The 19299-nt window shown below is 36.8% G+C and overlaps 1 protein-coding gene across 6 annotated transcripts in view; it reads right to left on the bottom strand.

Moving 5' to 3' along the window:
* The window catches only part of SCLT1 (sodium channel and clathrin linker 1), a 249657-nt gene that overhangs the window by 41724 nt on the left and 188634 nt on the right, over positions 1–19299 (bottom strand). For 5 of the 6 annotated variants that reach the window (XR_002346423.1, XM_021100692.1, XM_013989334.2 and 2 more), the window contains 3 exons: positions 18288–18433; positions 17124–17316; positions 7903–8099 (listed from right to left, as the gene is read on the bottom strand). Coding sequence is in view for 5 of the 6 variants with exons in the window: in XM_021100692.1 (XP_020956351.1) it covers positions 7903–8099; positions 17124–17316; positions 18288–18433 (536 nt within the window). In the remaining variant the exon portion in view is untranslated. Of the gene's footprint in view, positions 1–7902; positions 8100–10753; positions 10795–17123; positions 17317–18287; positions 18434–19299 lie in introns of those variants that run through there. The other variant, XM_021100695.1, reaches the window with a different exon arrangement.

Genomic DNA, 19299 nt, shown 5'->3' with positions numbered 1-19299 from the left:
TGAAAGAAGCTCCCTGTTATAGTGTAGATCAGGGTTTCACAACCTTGGCACTATTGACATTGCTGGCTGGAAAATTCTTGGTGAGGGTTATCCTGCACATTGCAGGATGTCTAACAGCATCCCTGCCCCTGTACACTAGATGCCAATAGCATTCCTACCCCTGTACACTAGATGCCAATAGCATTCCTACCCCTGTACACTAGATGCCAATGGAATTCCTAAATGTGTCTGGATATCTCCAAGACAAATGTTCCTGGGAGGGTAGGACAAAATCAGAATCACTGGTGTCAAGGAAGTTATCAAACGTTAGGGAGACTGGAAGCTTAGGGTAGATTTTTTAAATGTTAAAACCAACTTATCTGTCCTTCAACTATGTCCCTCAGGAGGACCAGAGAACATTCCCCTCATCAAGACTATGAGAAATACAGTCCTATGGGTTACACCAGGATCTGAAGAGCTCTGTGGTGGTTTGTCTCTTTGGGATAGAAATGACAGTGGCAATTGCTACCATGGAACTTGGCTTCCTGAATTTAATAAAAGCATGATTCTCAACAGAAAGGGCAATGTGGTGACATTAAAACTCCAAAGAAAATGCAGTTGTCATTATTGGAATGGGCAATAGAATTGTAGTAGTAATCAGTAGAATATGATTTGCAGAGATCTTTGAGGCTTGCTAATTTGATCACTGTCACCCTAGAAGTGAAATAGATGGTTTGTTAAAGTCCTATTTGATTTGCAGAAGTACAAAAGCTCTAGGTCTTATGAATAGTAGTCTTGAATCATTATAAAAAATGTCATGGCCCTTTGACCAACCCTCAAACTTAAATCAGTCAATTAACAGACTCAGAGCCCCTTTGAACAAAGGAAGGAGTTGTAGGTTCCTTTGAAGGAATACACTTCCTCCTGGCCTACCCCTAAGAAGAACCTATGAAGAACAGGCAGGGTAACCATGTGCATGGTTAAGGGGAAATTCAGATGCTTTCAGGATTACTGGAACTGTTGCTAGAATGACGAATTCCTGGAGAGCCCAAATACCACTGTGGTCCACTAGCCAGAGGAGAGGTTTATGTAGATAAGGTCATCAAAGGAGTTTTGGCTCAAGTCTCACAGTGAGCTCAATGTGTCCATAATCCTACCCTATGATTATTTCCCTGGTTGTGAGATGCATACTTGGGAGAAACATACTGAACAAGTAACCGAAAAAATCCTTACAGTGAAGTAAGAGCTATTATGGTATGCCAGGTAGCATCTGATGAAGTATAGTGACTACGAGAAGAATAAATGCTTGATTTTCTTCTTTATCTTTGTTTGTTTGTTGTTTGTTTTTAGAATGAGTTGATTCTATAATATCTCCCAAAGGTAACCAAAGCCTTTTTTCTTTCTTTCTTCCTTCCTTCCTTCCTTCCTTCCTTTCTTTCTTTCTTTCTTTCTTTCTGTCTGTCTGTCTGTCTGTCTGTCTGTCTGTCTTTTTAGGGCTGCACCTGTGACATATGGAGGTTCTCAGTCTAGGGGTCGATGTTGGATCTGAGCTGTGTCCGTACCTTACACCACAGTTCATGGCAACGCCGGATCCTTAACCTGCTGAGCGAGGTCAGGGATTGAACCTGTGTCCCTGTGGACGCTAGTCAGGTTTGTTAACCATTGAGCCATGATGGGAACTCCAAGGCTTTTTTTTTTTTTTTTCTGTATTTAATATTCTGAAGTCACAGATTTTTTAATATATTTGATATGTCACACTTCACTACAAATATTCTTTTTGATGCTCAAATTGTCCCTACATGGTTCAGTGGGAGTGTCTTCAAGTTGACTCCTGGGTCCTTTTAACATAACCTTAATGATCTTCTCCTCTTTTGCTACCACAAAGTGTTTTCTAGGTTCATCTTGTACTTTCCTATCCCAGATCTGCAGTCATTTTTCTGAGGAGTTCTGGTTTCTTTGAAGGTACTTCAGTACACCAGAATACTGGTCACTGTATCTAGGTCCTTTTAGAGGATAAAGCTAGGAAATACATATTTTAAAGAGTAAAACATCATAAATTCATATACTAATATTTCCAATTCCAATTTAGGATTATGAGTTTAATTTCTTTGAGTTTTTTCTCCTTATGATGAAAATCTTGGTTCTTAAATAAGTTTCACAATAATAATACCAATATTATTTCTAATAAAGACTACTAAAAACATTTGGTGATTTTTTTGCATTTCCTTTTATCCCTAGGATTTATTTCACTAGAGGTATACAGTCTAATTACTGTATGTAATATTACTTGAAATAGCTTATCTGTGTAGTTAAGCCATGAACTTCCTATAAACTAAGTTCATGTGTTTAATTTTACTTTCAATTTTTAGGTATTTTTAAATTCTTGGTTTAATAATTATATAAACATTTATATAGTTTCAAAGTCAAGCTTATCGATCTATAAAATAAGGTTCATTTAAAGAAGTCTATTCTCTTTATCCTCTTCTTTCCCCTCACAGATAACCATTTAAATTATTTTTGGCCTCTCTTTGTTAAAAAAGCAGAATGCGCATGTATGAAATGTATGTCCGAATGCAGTGTATATGTAGCAGACACTCAAATGACATCCCTGCTAAGGGGAGAATCCTATAACACTCTTGTATACTATTTTAAAATTTTTCGCTTAATATATTTTGGATACTGCTCGATGTGCTAGTATTTTGACTGGGATTACACTGAATCTATAGATAGTTGGGGGAGGGCTATTAAAATTTTATAATATTGATTATTCTTTTTTTTTTTTTTTTAGTCTTTTTGCTCTTTCTTGAGCCGCTCCTGCGGCATATGGAGGTTCCCAGGCTAGGGGTCCAATTGGAGCTGTAGCCACTGGCCTACGCCAGAGCCACAGCAACGCGGGATATGAGCCGCATCTGTGACCCACACCACAGCTCACGGCAACGCCAGATCCACAACCCACTGAGCAAGGCCTGGGGTTGAACCCGCAACCTCATGGTTCCTAGTCAGATTCATTAACCACTGCGCCACGACGGGAACTCCCAATATTGAGTATTCTTTTTAAAAAATTTTTTATTACAGTTAGTTTACAATGTTGTGCTGAGTATTCTGATCAATTATCATGATCTCTACTTAAGCTTTCTTCAATTGCTTTTAATATCATAGTTTTCATGTAGATGTCTTACACATCATTTGTTATATTTATTCCAGGTATTTAATATTTTTTGATGTCTTGTAAATTTTACTATTTTCAAAGTTTTATTTTGAAATGTTTGTTGCTGGTATGTAGAAATACGTCTGATTTTTTGTATGTTCATATGAATTATTTTAGATTTTCTCTATATATAATCAATATTGTCTGTGAAGAATAACTGTTTTCCTCCTTCCTTTCCAGTTTGTATACATTTTTGTGTCTTTTTATTGCCATAGTGCACTGATTAGGACTTATGGTACAGATACTAATAGAAGTGGTAACAGTGGTCTTGTCTTCTTCTCAATCGTCAAAGGAAATTTATTAACATTTATTTCCATTATGAATAAGCTTTGCTTTAGAAGAGATACCTACATAAAATTAAGGGAATTTTATTTCTAGTTTGCTAAGAGATATGTTAAAAATCATAAATGCATAGTATTAAATTTTCTCAATTACTTTTTTTGCATCTATTGAAGAGAACTTACGATTTTTCTTTCAATAAAACATTAATTTATTTTCTTCTTCTTCTTCTTTTTTTTTTTTTTTTTTGCTTTTTAGAGCCTCACCCGCAGCATATGGATGTTCCCAGGCTTGGGGTCGAATTGGAGCTACAGCTGCTGACCTACACCACAGCCACAGTAATGCAGGATACAGGCTGTGTCTGCAACCTACACCATGGCTCATGACAACACCAGATCTTTAACCCACTGAGCAAGGCCAGGGGTCAAACCCACAACCTCATGGTTCCTGGTTGGATTTGTTTCTGCTGAACTCCTAATTTATTTTTTAACACTCTAATAATTTAGCATTCCTGGGATAAAGCCAAATTGGCAATAAATTTTTTGTTAATTCTTTAATGCTCTTTATAATTCATGTAATTTTTTCAGTTGTGGTAGAGGGCTGGTCCAAGTTTCCTAGCTCACCATTAATTAACTGGAAGCAAAAATTTTCCTTTTCTCTTAAAATTCATTCTAAATACATTTTCATTTCAGCATTCCATTGAAACTGTTCTTAACATAATAAACAAGACCACCACAGGGTATCAAACTGAAAGGTTCATTCCCAGTCCTTATCTTACTTAACCAATCAGTAGCATTTTATAAAACATAGTGGCTAAAGGAGGACTGGTCAAGCTAGTGGAGCAGAAAGACCATGAGCTTACCTGTTTTCATGAGCACATCAAACTAACAACTATCTCCTGAAGAACCATTGATAAAAAAGACCAGAACCTACAAGAAAAAAAAATCTCCAACTAAAGACATAAAGAAGGAACCACAAGACTGGTAAGAAGGGTGGACTCATGATATAATCAAGTCCCATAACCTGGGTGCGTGACCCACAAACTGGAGAACGTTCTATTACAGAGGTTCTCCCACAGGATTTGGAGTTCTGAGCCTCACTTCAGGCTTCTCAGCCTGAGGTTCCTGCATCAGGAACATGAGCCTCCAAAGCATTTGGCTTTGAACCCAGCAGAACTTAACTGCAGGAGCGCCACAGGACTGGGGGAAATAGAGACTGCACTCTTTTTTGTTGTTGTTGGGCCGCACCCATGGCATATGGAGGTTCCCAGGCTAGGGCTCTAACCAGAGCTGTTGCCGTGGGTCTACACCACAGCCACAGCCACTAGATCCGAGCCATGTCTGCAACCTACATCACACTCATGCAATGCCAGATCCTCGACCCACTGAGCAAGGCCAGGGATCGAACCCGCAACTTCATGGTTCCTAGTCAGATTTGTTTCTGCTGTACAACGACAGGAACTCTGAGACTTCGCTCTTAAAGGGCACACAAAATATCCGTGCACCAGGACACAGAGCAAAAGCAAGTGACTTGACAGCAACCTGGGCCAGACTGACCTGCTGGTCTTGGAGACTCTTCTGGAGAGGCAGGGAGCAGCTATTACTTATCCTGGGGTCATAGACACTGGCAGCAGCAATATGTAGAAGTTATTTACTGCATGGACACTTCTGCTGGTGGCTTCCATATTGGGATCCTCCCTCTAGCTCATTAGTACCAAGATAATCACCAACACATAGGCACCAATGTTGGGACACCTCAAGTGAAACAGCTAACTAGTTGGGGACACAGGCTGCCCACCAGCAGAAAGGCTGCCTAAAGACTTCCTAAACTCACAGCTTCTTCTAGACATGGCCTTGCCCACCATAGGACCAAGACTCAGTTCTACCCATAAGTGGACAGGTGCCAGCACTGTCTTCCAGGGAGCCTGCACTAGCCTTTAGGTCAGTCTCACCAACCAGGGTGCAGACACAAGAAGCAACAACCACAATCTCAGAGCAGAACAATGCAAGCTTCAGAACACCATGGACTCCATAACCAACTGTGTTATGGAGCCAGCCCCTCTCCCCTGACCCCAGTAATCTGACACCAACTCTGGGAACCCCAGGGCCCTATAGCTAGTATGGCATTAACCCCAGGATCTAGCTTCACCCACCAGTGGGTAGTAGCCCAGAGTCTTCTGGACCCTGAGCCAGCACTATCCCTGGGGCTTCCCAGGGTTTGGTAGCAACTCCTTTTGTGATCAGGTCTCATTAATAAGTAGTAAGTAGCATGAGCACAAGGCAGGGCCTGGCAATCAACCAGACTTGGGAACAACCAACCTGACTAGACTGCCCACATAGCCTGCCACAGAAGGACCCATGTAGCCCTCTCAAGAGGAACCCCTAGAGTATTCAGCTTGGGTGACAAGAGGGGAGAGTGCTGCTGAGGTGCATAGGATGCCTTCTACAGAAGGCCACTTCTTTACAGTTGACAAGTGTAACTAACCTACCACATACATAGCAAAATGAGGTGGCTTATATCTAGTCAGTTGTGATGGAACATGATGGAAGATAACGTTGGAAAAAGAATGTGTGAGACAGAGAGAGAGACTGGGTTATTTTGCTGTACAGCAGAAATTGACAGAACATTGTAAATCAACTATAATAGAAAAAGTAAAAATCTTACAAAAAAAAAATGAGGTTGCAGAGGAGCATGTTCCAGACAAAGAAACAAGAGGAACTAAGTGAAATGGAGATAGACAATGTACCTGAAAAAGAGTTCAGAGGAATGATGGTAAGGATGACCAAAGAACTCAGGAGAAGTTCTTACACAGAGCAAGAAGTTACTAATTTTTATTTAACAATGACTTAGACAATAGAGACAGAGATGAAGACTATGACAGCTGAAATAAAAGATACACCAGAAAGACTCAACAGTAAACTAAATGATACAGAGGAACAGATCAGTGATCTGGAAGACAAAGCAGTGGAAATCACTGCTGCTAAATAGAAAAAAGAAAAAAAAAAAAAAGGAACAAAAAGAAATGAGGACGGTTTAAGAGACCTCTGGGACATCATCAAATTCACTACAAGAAACTAGTGAATATAGAAAAAAGAAATAGATTCACAGATATAGAAAACAAACCAGTGGGGAAAGGAAAGATGAGAGGGTCAGCATAGGGGAAGGGATCAAGAAGTACAAACTATTTGATATAAAATAAATAAGGGATATATTGGACAACATGAGGAATATAGCCCATATTTTATAATAACTATAAATGATATATAACCTTTAAACACTGAGAATCACTACATTATACATCTGTAACTTATGCAGTATTATACAGAAACTATACTTCAGTAACAACAACAACAACAACAAACAACTAAAAGGAAAGAAACCTTAATTATAAAAACCATATTGTCTTTACCCTAAACTGCCTAAATTTTAAACCAGGATCTGTCACTTTGTTAGGTATGTGACCTTGAACATGTTCCTTAACCTCCCTTAGACTCAGTTTCTCTAGCTAGAAAATGTTAGGTATCTTTTTTTAACCCCATGCTGTCTTGATTCCTTTTCTCTCCAGTCTTCTTTCTCAGTCTCAGTGGAATTTTCTTATCTCTAAATTTTAACTTGTGTAACTTAGTCCTTAGACAGTTTAATTTATTTAGACTTCCTTTCTATACATTCTCATTCGATGACTTTAAAAATCATATGTATGTTAATGACTCTTAAATTTATAGCTCCTGTTGCAGTCTCTTTTACGAACTCCAAACAACTAACGAGTTGATACCTTGACCTAAATATCTTTTACGTAACTCATATTAACATGGTCTAAAGCAGGAAAAAAAATTAAATGATTTCCAATCCTTTAAAAATCCAAATTATCATCATTTTATACATGGATCATCACAGTACTTGTCTACCTTCTTTTTTCTTCTATTCTGGACCCTTTCCCCAGTCTATTCTTCATACAGCAGTCCAACTGATCTGTTGAACATTTAAGCGTGATCATATTACTTTGCTCAAAGCCCTTCATAGCTTCTCATTTCATTCATCATAAATGTTCAAAGATCTTTCCAGGCAAGGATCAGTACATTTTTCCTTAAAGGTCCAGAGAACCAATGCTTTAGGCTTTGCAGGCCAAATTGATTCTGCTGCAACTATAGAAAACTACTGTATTTACTCTATATGCAAATAGTATTAAGATTCTAAACTGCCATGTCCAACAGAGATCATTGTATTTTCTGAATATGCATAAAATTTACAAAACATACAATATTAGTTTAATAATCCTTAATATTTTTTGTAGTAGTTCAATAAATATTTGCTGAATAAAAATATAAGTACAACATTCAGACTTTTCCCTTCTTACGAAAAGATTAAAGCAAGGGCATTAAACTAAAGGTTAAATAATCTCTTTGTAAAATGCATCAAATAATTAATAGTGGACTTACTTTAGATTACTGATTCTAATTTCTGCACTTTCAGTGAGTTTCTTTGTTTCTTCTTTCCACCTATTGGCTGCCTTCTGTTGAGTCACTAAGAGATGCCTCAGTTCAACAGTAGAATTTCGGTTACTGTCTTCCATCTCTCTCAACTGAACTTCAAACCCATGTTCCTTTATTGAAAATTCATGTTCCATTGTACTGATCTAGAGAAGAAAATGAACACAGTATTTTTCTTTTCTATTATTCTAGGAGATAAATGATCAATGACATATACAAAAAGAATAATTTATTGTATTGTCTGTGGCATAGATATGTCTGGATGAGAAATCTATATAAAACAAGTTTACAATCTGTCTCATCACAGATGAAGACTAATCCTGTATTATAATACAAACTTAATGACACCAGAATTATGATGAACTACAAAATTTTCAACATTTTTGGTAGCCCGCTGGATTCTGGGGGCAGAGCCTCCTTGCCTGTTTGCTTGCATCTCTCACAAGCGTCCTATCTTAATAAATCTATTTCTTGCCTATCAAAAAAATTTTTTTCAATACTTTCCCAATACTTTAAAATGCCAGTAGGAAAAATGTATACTGTCTAATATAAAGCTGCTCTCATCATCTCCTTTTACTTTTTTTTGCCAGAATCTACAGAAAATGTTTATACTCTCAGTAACTGAGAGTTGGGTTTTTATGTAAGTCACTTAAAAATATTTACTGGTTTATTATAAAAGATACAACTCCATATAAAAGAGATACGCAGGAGTTACCATTGTGGCTCAGCAGGTTAAGAACTTGATTAGAATCCATGACAATACCTATTCAATCCCTGGCTTTGCTCAGTGGATTAAGGAACCAGCGTTGCTGTGAGCTTTTGTGTAGGTCACAGATGCAGCTCGGATCCTGTGTTGCCGTGGCTGTGGTGCAGGCCAGAGAGCTGCTGCTCTGACTCAACCCCTAGCCTGGGAACTTCCACATGACACAGGTGTGGCTCTAAAAAGAAAAAAAAAAAAAAAAAAGAAGAAGAAGAAGACAAGATACACAGAGCAAGGTGTAAGATATAGGGGATGTGCATAGCTACCATGCCCTCTTCAAGTGTGCCATCCCCGGCACCCTGATGAACGCAGCTGATGAAGCTCCTCTTAGGAGTGACTCAAGTCACTTTTGATTTATATACTAAATTTAAGATTGTCTTTCAAAGGACTCTGTAAAGTCAAAAAAATTATATACAGGAATTCCTTTACCACTTTAATTACAGTACAAATGAACAGTGCATTTTTTTTCAGGAAAAGACCATAATGATTTTCAGATACTCATATGGAAATGTCTTCTAAATAACTTAGAAGTAAAGTTATTTATGTCATTATAGTAAAAATACTTTAATGCAGAATGAACATACAAATAAATGCTCTTTGGATAGTCTAAAAGCTTTCTCAGCTGGGGTTCATGGAGAGAATTAAGCCTAATGCCTTAAAGCACCTCATGTATGCAATGAATTGTCTAATCTTGTATGCATCTAGGATGAAACTATCTATTACCATACTTGAGGCAGTTTAGAAAATGGTTAAGTAGTTAGAACAATTTCTTTGGTGTACTCTCAGACCATCTTTACCTTGCTACACTAAAGAAATATTAAAAAGAATATCTATCTTGTGATATTTTAATGTGCTTTGAAAATGGTCACAGCTGGAATGCCTTTTATTCATTTATTAAATATGGCCACTTTTAAACTCAAGAAAGAATGAATAAGAAATTCAATTTTACCGACTCAAAAAACACCAAGGAAAATCCCATCACAGCAAAATCCATGGCTTACGGGGGAAAACTGCAAACATTTGGTCTTTACTACCCTGCTAAATGCCATATGCTTCCTAAAACTCTTAAATTTGCTTTCCTAAATAATACATAAGTAAAAATTTGACTTTATACATACTGGCACCAGAAAAACCTTGAATTTATTCATTTCATATTGTATTATTGCTGTGCTAACCTCCTGAGGCTCCATGACTCCCGCTCTATTTCAATGATTTTTTTTGTTTGTTTTTGTTTTTAAAGGGCTGCACCTGCAGCATATGGGAGGTTCCCAGGCTGGGGGTTGAATCAGAGCTGCAGCTGCCAGCCTACACCACAGCCACAGAAACAGAGGAGCTGAGCTGCATCTGTGACCTATATCATAGCTCACGGTAAGGCCGGATCCTTAACCCACTGAGCAGGGCCAGGGATTGAACCCACATCCTCATGGATCCTAGTCGGGTTTGTTCCCACTGAGCCACAGTGGGAACTTCTATTTTAATAATTTTTGAATTATTGAATTCACAAATTTAGAATCGAATATTCTTCCCTGATTCAATCTTCTCTGGATATCTTTCTTTCTCTCACTCTCACAATGTATTAAAAACTGATCACTTGAAAAGATACATGCACCTCAATGTTAACTGCAGCACTATCTACAACAGCCAAGACACAGAAGCAACCTAAATGTCCATCAACAGAGGAATGGATAAAGCAGATGTGGTGTGCATACACACACACACACACACACACACACACAGGAATATTATTCAGCCATAGAAAAAGATGAAATAATGCCACTTGCAGTAACATGGATGGACCTAGAGATTATCATACTGAGTTAAGTAAATCAGAGAAAGACAAATATCATATGATATAACTTATACATGGGCTCAATAAAAAATGATACGAAAGAACTTATTTGTAAAACAGAAACAAACTTACAGATTACAAAACCAACCTATGACTACCATAGGTGAAACTGTTAGGGGGAGGGAAGAATTTGGAGGGTGGGCATAACATATACACACTTCTATATAAGTAGATGATTAATGAGAACCTACTGTACAGCACAGGAAAAATCCACTCAATAGTTTATAATAACCTATATGGGAAAAAAGAATGGATACATTTGTACGTATGACATCCACTTTGCATACACCTGAAACGAATACAACATTGTAAGCCAACTATACTCCAATAAAATTAAATTTAAAAAACCCCCGGTCTATGAATCTATATAGCTTTAGAATTCTGCTTGCCTAGTTAACACATTTCCACTTGGAAAATCTATTTGCAGCTTTACAAGCCTTGTTCTAAAGTCCCATGATGGAGTTCCCGTCGTGGAGCAGTGGTTAACGAATCCGACTAGGAACCATGAGGTTGTGGGTTCGGTCCCTGCCCTTGCTCAGTGGGTTGATGATCCGGCATTGCCATGAGCTGTGGTGTAGGTTGCAGACGCGGCTCAGATCCCGCATTGCTGTGGCTCTGGCGTAGGCCAGTGGCTACAGCTCGGATTAGACCCCTAGCCTGGGAACCTCCATATGCCGAGGGAGCGGCCCAAATAAATAGCAAAAAGACAAAAAGACAAAAAAAAAAAAAAATAGAGTCCCATGATAATGTGGTCTCTATTTACTTCCACAAGCTTTGGTTATGTCACTATTCCCTTCTTTTTCTTTGTTTCTGCCATAATGCCTTCTCATTCTTTTTTTTTTTTTTTTCCCCATGTTGTTCCCTTTGCTTTGAATAATCTTTCCCTTCCTGTTTCTCTTAGTTATTTCTATTCAACTTTTAGAACTCAGCTCAATTACAGCTCCTACAGGGAAATTCTCTTACTATGTATCTAGAAAAAGTCAGGTCCCTCTGTTATAAGCTCTCACAGTGTCCTATGGTCTTCCTAAAGAGCATTTATTAATTTGTAAAGATACATTTAATGTTTGCCCACTTCCATGCAAATAATAAGTTTTTAAGGATGGGGACCATGTCTTTTTTGTTTACTATTACATCTTCAGAACTTGAATTTATAGCAAGGATGTCAAAACACATCTGCAGATTCAATCAAAGATAGCTTTCGGGTATCAAAATTTAGTCTTTAAATAAACCCCAGATCCTTTAGCTGACTGATGCAATTCTCACTGTTAAACTGGACAGGTCTGCAGTTATGTTGGAAGGATAAGGGCCAAAACAACCGGGTCTCCTATAAAAATAAAAGCACCTCCAATGACTCAATTCAGAATGTTGGGTTGGAAAAAGGGATTTATGGTCTCCTTCCCTTCCTCCTTTGTGTCCCTTTTCTGCATAAAACTATTCACTCAAGTAGACAGGATTGCAAATACTACCCATTTCCTAATTTTATATCCTTATGAAGGATACTTAGACCATAAAGACTTGGAGATCCTTTGCAGAAAGAAGGAAGTTAGGAAAGGAGAAAGCTGGGGCTGAGAGAGCAGCAATGGCTTTAAGATCAAATGAAAACTTGATATAAATTGTTAAGGCTCTTAGCCAACTGACCTCTCAATATCCAACTATCTTGATCTTTTCAGCTTTCAGTTTATCTATGAAAGATCACACTCTTTTTTCAAGAGAAAGAAAAGTAGCAAAGTGTAGCACTAGATTCCCATGTCATAAAAGGAATCAGCTACAAAGCAGCAATTTATCTGAAGCCCTCCTCCATAAAAGAGAATCACAACTATCCAGTTAAGACATTCTTTTTTTTTTAAATCTATTTTTTATTGTTATTTCCCCCAACACACTTTTTTTCCCCCATTGTACAGCATGGGGACCCAGTTACACATACATGTATACATTATTTTTTCTCCCATTGCCATGCTGCATTGTAAGTATCTAGACATAGTTCTCAGTGCTACACAGCAGGTTAGGAGTTCAGTGCCTCATTTACCAATAATCCTTCTCTTAAGCTAGATGCAGGGTTGGCAAAAGGGGACAATTTTGGTAAGAAGCTGTCATTTTTTTGTTTTCCAAGAAACTTAAGTTACTATCCTGAACTGTTAGAGTGGATCAAACACAGTACCAAATAGGGGGAATTCATTCATTCCCCTCCCTTCCATTATAGAAACCCCAACTGTCAAACAAGTATATTAAATGGAAATACAAAAATTTCAAAAGACAAAGTCTCTGTAATCTATAACTCAGAGATAACTACCTTAACTTCTACATAATTGCTATTTATGTCTTTTAAAATTGAGATTAGTGTATACAGGATTATGAACATATATAAATATATATTTTCTGGAAACCTGGTTTTTAATGATGACTCAATATAGCACTTTATAGATATACCATAATTTAACTATTTATTTCTAGATAAGTTGTTTTTAATTTGTTACACATAATACTATAATGAACTTTAATTATGGGATGATGTATTTTCTTAAAAATTTATACATGTGTACCATTTTACATGTGCAGCTACACATTCACTTATACTGATAATTTTGTACTGACTAAACAGGGAGTTTTAAACTTAAAAAAATCTGTTTATCAGCAATTTGTTTTGTTTTTGAATTCTGTTCATGTCTCATACATGTTTTCCTACTGGGTTACAAATATTTTTTATTTTTAAAAGCTCTTCATATGATCTTTGTCTTTTATCATATTTATTAAAACTATTTCCTCTAGTTTCTTTTAAAAAATACTTTTAAAAACTGGTTTTAAATATTTTTAAACCTTAGGAGTTCCCAACCTGGTACAACAGAAACAAATCTGACTAGGAACAATGAGGTTGCAGGTTTGATCCCTGGCCTTGCTCAGTGGGTTAAGGATCTGGTGTTGCTGTGAACTGTGGTGTAGGTTGCAGACGTGGCTCGGATCTGGCTTTGCTGTGGCTGTGGTGTAGGCCAGCAGCTACAGCTCTGATTAGACCCTTAGACTGGGAACCTCCATGTGCCATGGAGAGAGAAAATATTTTTAAACCTTATATATAAATATTTTTAAACCTTATAAAAAAAAGAGAGAGAGAAAATATTTTTAAACCTTGTATATAAATCTACCAATATATTTGTTCATTTGTAAGTTATTTCATTTTTTTGTTTTACTGAGGAAGTTATTTCCATCTATCAGTTAAATATTCACCTCATTTCTTATTAATTCATATGAAATTTAGAATATGGAATTTATTTTTTGTCTGTTGTCTCTTTAGGGCCGCACCTGAGGCATTTGGAGATTCCCAGGCTAGGTGTCTAATTGGAGCTGTTGCTGCCAGCCTATACCAGAGCCACAGCAACGCCAGATCTGACCCTTGTCTGTGACCTACACCACAGCTCACAGCAATGCTGGATCATTACCCACTGATAGAGGCCAGGGACTGAATCCGCAACCTCATGGTTCCTAGTCGGATTTGTTTCTGCTGCACCATAACAGGAACTCCAGAATATGAATTTAAAACATAAGATGAAGATTTAACATTTTTCCAGCAAGTACATTAATTTTTTAAAAATTATGGGTATGTTTTAGCATAGGTGTTCTGAAGCAAACACAAAATAGGAAGTTTTTTTTTTTTCTTTTTAGGGCCGCAATCATGACATATGGAGGTTCCCAGGCTAGGGGTCTAATCGGAGCTGCAGCTGCTGGCCTACACCACAGCCACAGCAATGCCAGATCTGAGCTGCGTCTGTGACCTATACCACAGCTCACCACAATGCCGGATCCGTAACCCATTGAGCGAGGCCGGGGATAGAACCTGCTACCTCATGGTTACTAGTCGGATTCATTTCCACTGTGCCATGATGCAAACTCCCAAAATAGATTATTACAATGAATCCCTATGTGTTTTTCACCCAGCCTTCACAATCATCAAACTCATAGCCATTCTTGTTTATCTATAATCCACCCACTTTCCAGGGCCAATATTTCTCTCTCTTACAATAAAGTATATAAATCCTAAGGGTACAACTCAATTTTTACACACATATTGATAGACCAGAGTCACCACCCAGATTTAGGGACCCCAGGAGGCTCTCTCAGGTGCCCTTCTAATACTAATCTACCTAAAATGTAACTACTATTCTGCTGCCATCCTTATAGGTAACTATGCCTATTCCTCACTTCACTATGCCTATTCTTCATATTATGATACTAATAAACTATAAGCCTTTTTATATCTGGCTTCTTTGTCCAATGTTATGTCGATGAGACTCATCCACCATTGCTTCTAGACATCATTCATTCCTTTTCACTGCTGCATCTATTCCATTATATGAACATACCACAACTTATTTACATTATTTCATGTTGATGGACAACTGAGTTATTTTCAGTGTTTTGATATAATTAAATCTTTCATGAATATTCTTCTATACATGTTTTGATAAGCACTTACAGCCACTGGTTATTAAGTAGTACTGTTATTTGGCATAGCATGTGTATATGAATGTATGTATAACTTTAAAAGATACGGCTAAATGGTGGTTGTACCAATTTATATTCACCAAAATAACTTAAGAAAGTATCAGTTGTTTTACATCTTTGTCACCATTTGATATTGTCTGTTTTAAAAATTTTAGCTATTCTGGTAGATATGTGGTAGTATCTCATTGTAATTGTAATCTTTTTTCCCTGATAAATAATGAAGTTGAAACTTTTTTCAATATTTTCTTTTATAATGTGTGAATGTAAATCTTTTGCCCATTTTTGGAAATGGAGTGTCTCTTTTTTCCTTATTGTTAACTGTTTTTTTCTTTATTAATTAGTAAGAGTTTTTATATTCTAGATATGAGTCTTTTTTTTTTTTTTGGTTGTATATATGAGAACTACTTCCTCTAACTTTTCACTCTCTTAATGGTGTCTCTTCTGATGACTGAAAAATCTTTTAATGAAATCCAATTCATCTATCTTTTCATTATGATTAGTGCTCTTTTTGTTCTGTTTAAGAAATTCTTCCCTAGTCAAGGTCATGAAGATTTTGTACTTGAAGTCCCATTGTTTTATGTTTTGCATTTAGGTCAATAAGGCAGCTCAAATTAATTTAAATGTATGGTGTGATACAGGGGTCAGAGTTTATTTTTAAAAATATAGACCCAGTTGATCTAACATAATTTATTGTAAAGATAATTCTTTCCCTACTGAACTTGTGTGGTTCCTTTGTTATAAATGAGGTGGTTATGAAAAACGAGTTTGGGGTGGGTTAGGAGCCAACATTGTCTCTATGAGGATGCAAGTTCGATTTTTGGCAGCACTCAGTAGGTTAAGGACGCTTTGGCGTAGTCATGGATGTGGCTCGGATTCACTATTGCCATGGCAGTAGCCATATATTATGTGGCCACAGCTGCAGCTCCAATTTGACCCCTAGCCTGGGAACTTCCATATGCTGCAATACAGCCATAAAAAGAGAAAAACAAAAATGACTTTGTTTCTAGACTTTGTTTTGTTCTATTGATCAGGTTGATTTTTATTATTCTTATGTTGATTACACACTGTCCTAAGTCCTATACTTTTATATCAAGTCTTGAGATCTTGTAGTTGTGATCCTTCTTCCCCTTTGTTTTTCAAAGATTCCCCATGGCCTAAAGCATAAAGTACAAACTTTATATGATAAGTAAGGGTCTCTTTTTCAGAGTTTGAGCTTTTATAAATAACCACAATGTTTGATACTTACAATAGGAAGCATTCCATAAATATATGCTGATATGAATTACGCTGGAATGTGATTTCTTGTGAGTCCTTGCAGTAACAAAAAACAAAGCGAAACACTAATGCTACCACCCCACATTCTTGCTATGAAGCTGGAAGATACAGATCTTTATCATAAAAAGGTAATACCACTTTTTACAAAAAGTCACATAGAATGGGGAAAGGCAAACAATATGTTGATGTTGATACCTGAGATTCTTAAAACTTCCTCAAACAAGTTATCATGTTCTTATTGCCAAGCCATGTAAGCATTAGAGCAGAAGGGGGACAAGGAGAGAGGAAATAAAATGGATTTTTTTTTCTAGAGGAGATTTTTATTCCTTGCTTTCTTCCTGGCATGGAATTTTTAGACTACCTATGAGTGGTTTTCAGGGCATACTGATGTACCATCCTCTATACAGCTAGTTTTAAGAGTTCTATTTTTGAGAGGCTATTGTAGAGGAAAAGAGAGGATAGCAGTCTGTAAAGTTATCTAATCTATAGTTTTGCTAGCACTGCTTAAATTGCTTTGGCAGAAATACCAGTGTATTTCATGGTTGAAAAAGAATTTTTTTGTGTGTGTGGATAGCAATCATTTTCAAGTATGCCTGCCAAGTTCTACAACACAGAAAAGACTGGTTAATGCTCTCCTTTATGATTTAGTGCTATCTGATGAGAAGGCAAAAAAAAAAAAAAAAAAAAAAAAAAAAAAAGGGCTTTAAAAATGTTTTACTAGGTCTCTCTAAATATTCTCAGTATTTTGATTTTCACAAGTATATATTTAATCCTAACTAGTCTTGAAAATACCTTTAATTTGGCTTGTTTTTGAGCCTCAAGAGCAATCTTTCTTAACTCTTCAACCTGTTTCTGTAATTGTTCATTTTCCTGCTGAAGTCTCAGCCTTTCTTCACTGACAAATCCACAGTTCTCTCTCTCTGACTCCAACACCTTTTGAAGTTTCTGAATCATTTCTTGGCACCGTGATAGCTCTTCCGAGGAACTGATTACAAAAACAAAACAAAAGTAGCCTTTAAACTTAATGATCTGTAGTAGAAATCAGAAGTCTGTATATATTTCATACTAAAGACCCGTTTTCTTTGTTCTGAGCCATTTCTTTTCACTGTAGATTTAAATTACGTGGCTTCACAATGTTATGTCACACTAGGCATATATGTTCAATTTAGCAATCTTACTTAACTAAGAAAATATAGATTGAACCATTATCACTCACCTAGAAAATCAATGGAAACCTCTTTCGAATTTTTACTAACACCGAGAATCACTGTTTTATTTGACTTTTAACATTTTGATAATAATGTGTCTCAGTGAAGCGCTTGATGTTTAGCCTACCTGAAGTTTTTCAGCATCATGGATCTCCATTTGTTTGGGGTTGGTTACTAGAGCTTTATTAAATAGTTTCCTTTGGTGGAGTCATGTTTACTAGATTCTTTACTAGTCAGTCTGGAGTTGGCAGGTCTGTTTTGGGGGCATCCACGGGCATGATTTCTTCTAGTCCCTTGGGTGAATCCCTGGCCATGTAAGACTGCCTTAAACTGTGGTAGAACAGTCTGGATCCATGTCTTGTGGCTTTTGCCACAAAGGCTGCCTCAAATACTTGTTTCTGTGGAGGGACATAGTCTGAGGACCTCCTGCTATATTGCCAATTATCATTCCTCTTTATTTTTAAAATATCTATTAAACATATTCTATGACAGAGATCAAGATTTCATGCAACTTAAATAAGTTTTACTATACTAAGTAACACTGCCAGAAATGGGAAATTTAAAATAAAATGGTAGAGTACTGTACCTTTTCTTCCTGAAAAAGTCATTTCTTCCTCTAAAATAATCTTGAAAAAACTCTATTTGATGCTAAAAAGTCTTGCTTTCAACATAAGATATAATAATGAGCCCCATAAAAGATAAAAATGTCAAAATTATATGAGTTTGAAAATCCAAAAGAATAACTTACTTTATTTCAAGTTGTTTGAGTTTATTTTCTGCTGTTCTAAGTCTTAGCTGAAGATCATCTTTTGAACGGTCTGCAACCAGACACCTTTGGTGCATTTCTTCCAGTTTTCTGTAATCACTTTCATTTATTCTGCCTTCATGGTAAATCTGCAGAAGAGGCTTTTATGTCTATTACCTTGCAGAAGGAAACTGTCTTAAAAATTATACAGTTTAGAAACTGAAATAAATGATGACAAATAAAAACCAATGATCATGTGTTCATCTATTCCCACTATAACATTAAAATATATCAATAATTAATTTTGGTTGTTTCACATTTACAAAATAAATGCTGAAAATTGACAAAATAATTGCTTATTTTTGAAATTATTCATATTCACTGTAAACTAAATAGTTTTAACATTTTATAAAGAAATGTAAACTAGCTGAAGATAAAAAAAAAAAAAAAACAACAACAAAAAACCCTCCAAATTCACCACCTGGAGCCAACTGCTTTATTTGATGAACACCTTTAAGACAAGTCTGTACTGAAATATTCAAAAGTACAGATACATGCTGTACTGTATAAATAGAACTACCCAAAAGTGACAAAGTGACTGCAGAATCCACTCTAGATTAACCAGACAGTGAGCTGAGCAAAATGGGGGTTTTTCCTCTCCTAGCTCTGCTTCCTATGAGACAGGGCTTCCTCCTACAACATAAGGCTGTACCATCTCATGAACTGCAAGGTGACCAGGTGGTAGGCAGCTCATATTTTCAGACAAAGTCTACAACACACAGGTACCCTCAAAATCGAGATTGCCTGGCCAAGTAACCTGTGTCTTCTCCCACTGATGAGGCTGTCACTCTTGCTCTACAAAGAGTGTCAGCATATCTATGCCCTATGACTGAAATACAGACCTTTACTGCAGTACCAGCAGTACTTTGACTTACCTTTACCGGTTGCCTTTAGTCTTGTAGGTTTTACATTTCCCAAACAAAACCTATTCCTTAACCTATGCCATGTGATATCA

The sequence above is a fragment of the Sus scrofa genome, chromosome 8 (genome assembly GCF_000003025.6).
Source record: "Sus scrofa isolate TJ Tabasco breed Duroc chromosome 8, Sscrofa11.1, whole genome shotgun sequence".
Lineage (NCBI taxonomy): Eukaryota > Metazoa > Chordata > Mammalia > Artiodactyla > Suidae > Sus > Sus scrofa.
Note: the sequence above shows the minus strand (reverse complement) of the source record. Positions and strands in the feature narration are given on the sequence as shown.